Raw genomic sequence first — 10,744 nt, 5'->3', positions numbered from 1 at the left:
GTAGCTTGCAAGTAATAAGTATTTTCATGCACTTAAAAAAAATTGTAAAAGGGGAATGTCTCTTTCATGCAACTCTTGCTTTCAGGAAGGAAAAAATGAGGAACGGCAGGCTTAGCAGGTAGTAGGAAAGTTAAGGGTGCATTCCAGCCAGTTTGGTGCAGCATTACCTCAGTTTTTCAAAAGAAGCTGTCACAGATGGGTCCTTATGGTTCTGTTCACGGTCTGTTCGCTTTACTTTACAGTTCTCATCCCTCAGTGATTTAGAACTTGATTTATGACGGTACAGCTTTTTATGGGTAGGTCCATTATTGCCTAAAGTGCTCAGGTTACTATAGCTTTTATCAAAAAAGGGAGAGTGAATGTCTAGATTGTACCCAGTTGAACAGTTGGGGCGACTGGGATCACAAGTTGTGGCTTTGCCATTATTTTTGCTTGAGCCCTTGTTGCTTGACTTGTGATTCTTCGCAGTTCCCGGGGAATTACCATTTCCCTTTTTCTTGGACTCTTGTGATGTCCCTGCCAAAATTTTAAGAGTTTTCAATTTCAGGCTGTTAGATTCAGGCGACCGGAATATATCTGGGACGCTGTTGTGGCCTACAGGCCCCCATAAAGGTTCGATTGAGGCCATCATAAATCTCTGAACATCTGCCATTCCAGATGCAATGTTAGATAAAATATTGGAAGGTTCCTCAAATTCCCTTTGATCATCATCAAGGAGGTTGTTAGTGTTTGCTATGCTAGTTTCGGACCAGCCTGTACTATTGTCTTTTCTTAGTGACCATTCACCAGATAGTCCATTATGCTTCCCTATCTTTACAGAGGTTGGGCTGCGGTGCTGAATGCATTCAGCTAGTGCCTTTGTTGTTGAGGCTGTATTATTTAACTGATTGACTGTCCTGCTGCCAACTGCTTGAGCCTTTTCACCATTGACTCCAGCTGCATTTTTCCCTTTCCTTGTTGACTTGGGAGTCTGCCTGGAATTCTTACTTTGTGGTTTATCAGTTCCTTTGTTAGTTTTCGGAGATTTTTTCCTAGTGTTTTTCTGGGGAGAACTTTGGTTTGTACCTACATTCTTGCTGGATGAACTTTTCCTCTTAGATTTTGACACTTTGCTATTGGTGCTAATTTGACCAGATGGCTCATTAAATGTTGACAAGCATGGACTTTTTTCAAGGAGGCTAACAGAATCTTCATCATTGAACATATGGAACTGAAACTGATGATTATTTAAAGTAAACCCATTATCTGCCTGATCTTGGGTCTGGAGAACCCCACAGTTCCACTTGACCTTATCAGTATTGCTTAGCACAGTCTGAGTGGTCTCCTGAAAACCTTTCAGATTGCCTAGCGATTTGGTATCTGACACGGTTATCTGAGGGGAAAGGTTGGGGGTGTCGGGAGGAGACATTTCCGAAAGCGAGGACTGACGGAACTTATCAGGTGTGAAGTTGGAGATGTCTAAAAGGTCCGTAGACTCTTTCAAAGGGGTTATTTCATCTATGCTTTGTTGGATCACTAGCTTGGGACTGCAGTGGGCCAAGAAATCATCATTAATATCATCTTCGCCATCCTTTTCACAAGACTTTAGACTTAAAGAACTGTAATTGCTCGAACTAACTGACAATGAGCCCACTGAATCAAAACTAATGAGTCTGCCATCATCTGTACTTAGTGTACCTCGTTGGAAATGAAAGCGCCCCTCTCCATTATTAAAATGACATGACTGATAAGAATCATCAGACTGCCCTTGTTGGTTATCCGGCACATATTTTTTTTGGTATAGCAATTTGCTGCTATTCAGATTTACTTGACTGTATCCAGAGGCTGGGAGGTTGTCTGCTCCTGCTGAGCCACCAAACTCATTTGATAATGCAGAAGCCTCCCTCATGTCACTTGCAAATTCCTGATGGTTGCTGCTGGCAGCCTTGTTTGTTGGCCACATACTATTGAAGTTGCTCTGCTCGATTTCTAAGTGGCCAGGTGACTGCTGCAGTTCAGATTCAGAAGGCGGGGACAGCACACAACTCTGGGCTGTCGGCAGAGCAGAGAACTGCTTTTCTGCCTGAACAATGCTTGGGAGGGAATGCTGCTGTTCAGGGGGATGCTGGGTGAAGTATGAGATACCAGTGTTACTTGACAAATCAGAAGCGTCTAACAATGTCTGCAGATACCCACCGGGGATCAGGGGTACATTGGTGGTGATATTAGCAGGTGGTAGAGGCTTGTCCGGAGAGCAAGTGGCTGGCAGGAAAGTAGAATTTTTAGCAACCTTATCCTCATGGCACTCAGAAATATGGGAGCTGTCTGAAGCACAAGGAATATTTTCATCCTTCAAACTAGCTGCTGTGTCCTGATTTTCCAAGGCGGGGGAGATTTCTCCCATATTTGTGGCAGCTTTGATTTTCTTGCATTTCAACCTGGCTTCACTTTTGAATTTGATTCGGCGTAGCACTTTCCTCTCTGTCCCCTTATATTCCCTGTCCTGTGATTTGTACTTCACTGAGGCAATGCCTGTGATGTCATTTAAATGTAATCCGTTTGCACAGCTGGGGGTAGCGATGGCTAATGTCTGCATCCCTTTCAGGCCTGCATCCTCTTTACTGCTGCAAGGCTGCTTCTGATCAGAGGAACAGGAGCCCGGTTTGTTCACTGATTGCTCAATGGCTTTAATTCTTTGAATCCTGTGCCTGTTTGCTAGTTTGCATTTTCGCTTTCTTGGGTGAGGGAGGAATGAGACATCCGAGCCATTAAGATAGAAATTCTGTTTGTGATAGAGAGATGATCTAAGATAATCCATGCGGCTCTGCTGCCTCTCTTGCCAGAAGCCCTTCAGTGGGGCCAGTTTTTCATACTTGCTGAGCAGTTCCTCACTTAGGGTAACAGTTGTCTCATTGGCATCGACTTTACTGAGCTTCACCAGCATATGCTTCTCCCCTTTAAATCTGTTGATGATGATGTACTTGATGATAACTGGGGGCTCCTTGCGAGAGACTTTTCGCCTTTTCTTTGGGCACCATTCATCGTCATCTTCCTCTTTGGGTCCGTCCGGGAGCCACTCTTTCTTATCCAGAATCTTCTCACTCTCAATGGAATCCACATCGTACAAATAATCATCGCTGTATCGCACTTTCCTCTTTGCCCGCAGCCCATAGTTCTGCTGAATGAAGGAATTGGAATGTTCCCTGGACAGGTACCTGCTACAGTCCTTTATATCCCGCAGCACGTCATCCGAGGACTCCGTGCAGGTGCTGTCATCGCTGAACTCCCCAGAGTCCTCTGTGGAATTAACAGAGTCCAAGAAGTGGCTCCTTTTAGAGCCTATATATTGCACCACCTCTGTACTGTTGCAAGTTTTATTTAAGGCAGCTTTCTCCTCCTCCTCCTCCTCTCCGTCCTCCTCCTCTCCGTCCTCCTCTTCCTCCCCCCAAATGATGCCCTCTTCGGATTTGAATTGGGAAGGGTCAGCACCACCACCAGCCCCCCTCTTCAGGGTGCTCTTGCTGTCCCTTTTAGTGCAGTTGCCAAACACGCTGGGAAAGAAGTTGAACTGGGCATCCTCTTGCAGGGCGTTGGTCTTCTCCCTCACGTTGTCTTGGAAAGATTCATATCTAATCTTTAAGGAGCAGACGTCACTTCCCAAGGTTGAATCATCATCATCAAACATGTAATTATCCACGTCTTCCTCAGAAAACAGGTTTACAGAGAGCTCATTTTTGGAGCAAAGGTCAAGCAGCTCAATTTTACTTTCACTAATGAAAGATTCGAAATAGCCCCACTCCTGGTTGGGATTTGTTAGCAAAGGTTCCTCACCATTGCATTTGTCTGATAGTAATCCCTCGTAATAATTTTTCTGAGTGGGGTCCTCTGAATCACTGTCAGATTTCTCTGCATCTCTTTTGTCTGCTGCCCTCGATTTATGCATAGGGAAGCTTAAAAGCTGGTCTGAAAGCAGTTGATCCCCATATCTCATGGTTTCTCCTGTGCTCATGCAGTGAATCCCTATATCAGAGACTGAACAGGTGTCATAATCCCTATTTATATCACCCACTTTCAAGCTTATTCCCGGCTCTGCATCAATGCCGTCCTTTGATTCAATAAAGCAGCCTAGACAGGTCCGGCTTGGCTGCATCAAGCAGTCACCAGTCAGAGCTGACATGCCTCCGGGCTCCATAATTGTGAATGGAGCCTTCTCACAATCGCCTGGCAGAGACCAGGAGCTCATGCCCTTTGTAACACAAGATGTAAGAGAAATAGCGTGTGCGGACGAGTCATCTGAAGTGTGCTCAGGTACATCAGTGAGTCTCAGAGGAGAAGGAGGGCTCAACAAACAGGGCTTCTTTGAAGTCAGAGGAGGCAGCACTCGGTGGCACACTTGATTTTCCTTCTGAGCTATTGCCAAGGCTGAAAATGTAACCGCAGCATCTGCAGCAGTGCAAGGCTTCTCATCACTGTCTGGGTCATGTGATTCTGGAGGAATTGAAAGAAAAAGGGAGAGTGGAAGGGAGGGAAAAGAAGAGAGTTAGTTTAAGAACCTTGGGATTCTGATCTGACTCTTTTCCCCTCCTCTTGCTATGTTTTGGGAGATGACTTTTGCAAACAAATAAATTCTTTGAAAAACAGCAGTGTTTTGCTTGCAAGACTGCAATGTTTAATTTGTGTAACTAATTGATTCTGTGATGTACAAAAAATACAAACATACTACCCCTTGTAGCCTCCTTGCACATGAACAGGGTTATATTTAAAATACATTGATACTTGTTTGTTTAAAAAAAACAACAACATGTTGCTAAGTTGATACTGTTATGTCAAATCTGTGTAAAATGTAGGTTGTAAAAAAAATCAAAGTTTAATAGAAATGTTCCTATTAATATTTTAAAAAATGTAATTGTAATGGAAATAGGTACTTAAATATTTTGCAGATGTGGGTTGCAAACACATCTGCAAATTGTCAGTGCTCAAGAGTTAGAAAGTTACCCTAATTTAAAACTGGCATTGTTCAAGCTGAGAGAAATGCAAAAAGTAAAACAAATACTATAAAGCAATAAAAGTAAATTAGATTTTTAAAATTCTTTTCATTTTTGTAATCAATAAGATTATTTTATAGTGACATAGGTAAGGAATTATTTTAAATAAGATTTTTAACCTGATAGTGTCCCTTTAAAAAAAAATTATAAATACAGACCTTTGATATCTAGAGAGAATTTAAGTTGTTGTATCCTTGAGCATGCACTGATCTCTGAGTAAGAAGAAAAAAAAATATATATATACACACACACACACACACACACACACACACACACACACACACACACACAATGAATGGTCTCTTCTATTAATGTGGAGACAGATTCTGATACCCTTTCTCATGTTCAGTCATCACTTACATCTTAGGTAGACCCACTGAAATCAAATGGATTACTCAAGGCATAAAGGTCTACTCAATACTAGTGAGGGTGGCAGAATCTGACCCATACTAAAGTACTAAATACAAAAAGACGTAACCGACAATGCGTCTATAAAAAATTTGTGAGTCTAGTGGAAATGGTTCAAAATGCCAAGAAAAGGACAAACACTGTAAAAGGACTTATGCATATGGAAAGATTCGAGATCCATGCAATCTACTATAGTCACCTTTTTACACTGAAACTGATGAGAAACAACTAATTTAATGTATTTATGCCAATTTACATTAGCTGAGGATCTAGCCCATAATGTGTTTATGTAAATACCCAGAGTTATAAAATACAATATAAAGTAAAGAACAAATGTGTTATCGCACTGTTAATGAGGAGAAAACTAGGACACAAAAGTCAAGAAACTCAGAAGATGAAGGTTTTCAAGGCAGCACTAACTCAGGCACATCACACACTTGTGCATTTATTTAGTAACTTATAGGCAAAATTCTGGGGCTGTTGGAAGGTCCACAGTGCAGGGGTCAAGATATGAATCTCCATATTCCCCTGCACTCCCTGCAGACTAGCTCTGCAGTGACTCTGGGTATGTCTACACTTAAAACACTGCAGCGGCGCAAGTGCACTTCTGTAGCACTTCAGTGTGGACACTACCTACGTGGATGGGAGGGGTTCTCCCGTCGGCACAGGTAATCCACCTTCCCGAGAGGCAGTAGCCTGGTCAACTGAAGAATTCTTCCCTCAACCTAGAGCTGGTCTACACCAGGGGCTAGGTCAATATAGCTACATCTCTCAGAGGTGTGGATTTTTCACACCCGAGAGACGTAGCTATCCCAAAGTAAATTCCTAGTGCAGACCAGGCCTCTATCTGCAGGTGCCTTGAGGAAGACGTATGGCCAGGGGATCTCCCATTCTGTGGATCTATTGATATACAAAAATCATGCAGTGAATCCCTATATCAGAGACTGAACAGGTGTCATAATCCCTATTTATATCACCCACTTCCAAGCTTATTCCCGGCTCTGCATCAATGCCGTCCTAGGGAGATCAGTGGCCTGTGGCTAATATTCCTGCCAACATCCTGCAGTAATGGCCTTAGGAGCGCTGCTAAGCCAACAACTGCAGGATGGGGTTGAGGGTTCTGGACCTCAGGGCAGGTCTACATTGAAAACTTACATCGGCATAGCTATGTCTCTGACCTAGCCTCCGGTGTAGACAGCACAAGGTCAACAGAGGAATTCTTCCATCAACATAGATACCGCTTCTTGGGGAGGTGGATTAACTACGGCGACAGGACAACCCCTCCCCCTTTGCTGTTGTGAAGGTCTACACTGATGTGCTACAGTGGCACAGCTGCAGCTGTGAAACTGGTATGTGGTCAAATCAGGCTCAAAGGGCTTAAGGCAGCTCCACACGATTGGCAGTGTTAAGGGTTGAGCCACCTTTAGCTTTAAAGCCTTAAGCAGGTAAGGGCAACCTAAAGCTAAAGCGATTCAGCATGCACCCAGCCTTCCGAGTAACGCTACCTTCGGGGCCCTGTGGAAATGAAATGTTTTACACACACACACAGGCACATTACACTCCACCTTTAAACATATATAGTTTTAAAGCTATTGAGCTGACTTGCCTGAAATGTGGTTCACTTTTCCTTTTTTAGAGAGGACTAAAAAACAACTGAGCCATTTTGAGTTTAAGGGTGCAAAAATTTCTATTGGATTATATGGGATTATATATGCATCTTTTGGGCCAGCTCCATTAACTTCAAAACAAATGAACAAATTCAGCTCCAACTTAAAAAAAAAAAATCAACTTTGAGCTGACAGCATGGGAAATTGAGGCCCAAAGGAATATGTCTGTGAAAGTTACAAGGACATGAACAAGGGGAGTTAAAATGACAACGGGAACTCAGTCTTAAAACATTCACTACCAACTATATAATCTCCTTTTTTTTAGACCTACACCTGTAAAAATGAGCTTGTCTCCTGTGAGGTGCAAATCCTGAAAAATGGATTTTCCAGGGACTGTATGGTGCTAAAGATCATATTCAGTTAAAAGGTGTATTTACCCAATGGACTGTAATGGCTTCAATGAACAGAGTGGCTGAGAGCCAAGAAGAGCATTTCAGACTTACCTATGGATTTTCTGGCTTTTGTCACAGTTTTTGGTCACAATTTTAACATTATTTCAGTATTTTCTGGTAACATGTTAACTCAAAAGCTGAGTGAAAACACAGTAGCCCAAATACTCATCTACAGCCAAGGAGAGTGCAATATAGCTGTGGAGAGGGAGGGGTGCAAAAGAGGCCTCCTTTGCACTCCCAAGTTCTCAGCCTGTTTCATGCCAGGCCAATCCCTACCTGTAAATTAGAGCTACCTAAAGGCTACTCTAAATTATACTGGATGCCAATGTCCCCAACGGGTCAGTAAAGCAGTAAGGAGGGATTGGTAGGATATAGAGAAGCCCTGGCTACCACCATAATGAACATGCAAACATAAGAACAGCTATACTGGGTCAGACCAATGGTCCATCTAGACCAATATCCTATCTTCTGACAGTGGCCAATGCCAGAGGCTTCAAAGCGAATGAACAGAACAGGGCAATCATCGAATGATCCATCTCGTCATCCACTCCCAGCTTCTGGCAGTCAAAGGCTAGTGATACCCAGAGCATGGAATTGCATCCCTAACCATCTTGGCTAATAGCCATTGATGGATCTCTCCTCCATGAACTTATTTAGTTCTTTTTTGAACTGTGTTATAGTTTTGGCCTTCAAAACATCCCCTGGCAATGATTTCCATAGGTTGACTGTGTGTTGTGTGAAGAAGTAATTCCTTTTGTTTGTTTTAAACCTGCTGCCCTTCATTTTCATTGGGTGACCTGTAGTTCTTGTGAAGGAGTAAATATTATTCCTTATTCACTTTCTCCACGCCATCCATGATTTTATATACCTCTATCATATCCCCCCTTAATCGTCTCTTTTCCAAGCTGAAAAGTCGCTCCTCAAATGGAAGCTGTTCCACACCCTTAATCATTTTTATTGCCTTTCTCTGTACCACTTCCAAGTCTAACACATCTTTTTTGAGATGGTGCAAACAGAACTACACACAGTATTCAAGGTGTGGGCATACCATGGATTTTTATAGTGGCATTATATTTTCTATCGTATTATCTATCCCTTTCCTAATGATTCCTAACATTCTGCTAGCTTTTTTGACTGCTGCTGTATATTGAGCATATGTTTTCAGAGAACTATCTACAATGACTCCAAAATCTTTTTTAAGTGGTAACAGCTAATTTAGATCCCATCATTTTGTGCGTGTAGTTGGGATTCTGTTTTCCAATGCACATTACTTTGCATTTATCAACAGAGCCCTGCAAATTCATAGATTCATAGATTCTAGGACTGGAAGGGACCTCGAGAGGTCATCGAGTCCAGTCCCCTGCCCGCATGGCAGGACCAAATACTGTCTAGAACATCCCTGATAGACATTTATCTAACCTACTCTTAAATATCTCCAGAGATGGAGATTCCACAACCTCCCTAGGCAATTTGTTCCAGTGTTTAACCACCCTGACAGTTAGGAACTTTTTCCTAATGTCCAACCTAGACCTCCCTTGCTGCAGTTTAAACCCATTGCTTCTGGTTCTATCCTTAGAGGCTAAGGTGAACAAGTTTTCTCCCTCCTCCTTATGACACCCTTTTAAATACCTGAAAACTGCTATCATGTCCCCTCTCAGTCTTCTCTTTTCCAAACTAAACAAACCCAATTCTTTCAGCCTTCCTTCATAGGTCATGTTCTCAAGACCTTTAATCATTCTTGTTGCTCTTCTCTGGACCCTTTCCAATTTCTCCACATCTTTTTTAAAATGAGGTGCCAAGAACTGGACACAATACTCCAGCTAAATCTGTGGATATCTGCAGACTATGTTTGTGGATCACAGATCAGATGCGGATCCAAATGCGCAGGGCTCTGTTTATCAACACTGAATTTCATCTGCCATTTTGTTGCCCAGTCACCCAGTTTTGTGAGATCCCTTTGTAACTCTTCACAGACATCTTTGGACTTAACTATCTTGAGTAATTTTGTATCATCTGCAAATTTTGCCCCCCCATTGTTTACCCCTTTTTCCAGATCATTTATGAATATACTGAACAGCCCTGGTCCCAGTACAGATCCTTGGGGGACCCCGCTATTTACCTCTCTCAACTGAGAGACCTGACCATTTATTCCTACTCTTTATTTCCTACCTTCTGAACAGTTACTGATCCATGACAGGACCTTCCCTCCTATCCCAAGACTGCTTACATTGCTTAAGAGCCTTCGGTGAGGAATATTGTCAAAGGCTTTTTGAAAGTCCAATCACCTGGTACAGAAGCTGATTTAAGTGGTGAAAAGTTACATACAACACGTATTAGTCCTGCAATTTCATATCTGAGTTCCTTCAGAAGGGAGATGATGATGGCATAAGAACTGCCATGCTGACTCTAAGTCACAATCCCCTACACCAGGGGTGCCCAACCTGAGCCTGAGAAGGAGCCAGAATTTACCAGTGTAAATTGCCAAAGAACCACAGTAATACATCAGCAGCCCCCCCATCAGCTTCCCCAGCGCCTTCCACCCACCGGCAGCCCTGCTGGTCAGCGCCTCCCCCTCCCTCCCGGCACCTCCTGATCAGCTGTTTTGTGGTATGCAGGAGGCTCTGGGGAATAGGGGGGGAGGAGCGAGGGCACAGCAGGCTCAGGGGAGGGGGCAGGAAGGGGTGGAGCGGGGGCTGGGCCTGTGGCAGAGCCAGGGGTTGAGCAGTGAGCACCCCCTGACCCATTGGAAAGTTGGCGCCTGTAGCTCCAGCCCCGGAGTCGCTGCCTATACAAGGAGCCGCATATTCACTTCTGAAGAGCCGCATGTGGCTCCGGAGGTTGGCCACCCCTTCCCTACACTATAGTGATCCTCGCATAGCCAGAGACACTGCTGTCAGCACGTAACCTGCTTTTGGTTCAGCATCAAGTGACTGCACAGCATTGGAAGATCTGGGCCAAAACCTTTAGAAAATTCACAGCTATACTACAGTATTTAATTAAGACATTTTCCTATTTCTGTTTGTTTAACTGCATTTCATGGAAGTTGTATCAGATTCTACAAATCAAATCAGTTTCTATTGACAAGGTAACCATTGATTCTGCTTGGTAGCAGTAGATTAGGCACAGGCATAATGGCCAGGAAATCTCTTTGTAGCTCTAGCAACTGTCACCCACTATTACTTTACAGACTGTTTGCATGTATCTGATAAAGAATAAGATTGGCTGAAACTGACAGATATATTCTGAATTCTGT

The 10,744-nt window shown here is 43.3% G+C and overlaps 1 protein-coding gene across 3 annotated transcripts in view; it reads right to left on the bottom strand.

Annotated features, from left to right (window-relative positions):
- NEXMIF (neurite extension and migration factor) overlaps window positions 1-10,744 on the bottom strand; it is a 246,959-nt gene that overhangs the window by 6,444 nt on the left and 229,771 nt on the right. For all 3 annotated transcript variants that reach the window (XM_054040456.1, XM_054040457.1, XM_054040458.1), the window contains one exon: window positions 168-4,467. In XM_054040456.1, the coding sequence (XP_053896431.1) occupies window positions 168-4,467 (4,300 nt within the window). The remainder of the gene's footprint in view (window positions 1-167; window positions 4,468-10,744) is intronic.

This window comes from Malaclemys terrapin, chromosome 9 (genome assembly GCF_027887155.1).
Source record: "Malaclemys terrapin pileata isolate rMalTer1 chromosome 9, rMalTer1.hap1, whole genome shotgun sequence".
Lineage (NCBI taxonomy): Eukaryota > Metazoa > Chordata > Testudines > Emydidae > Malaclemys > Malaclemys terrapin.
Note: the sequence above shows the minus strand (reverse complement) of the source record. Positions and strands in the feature narration are given on the sequence as shown.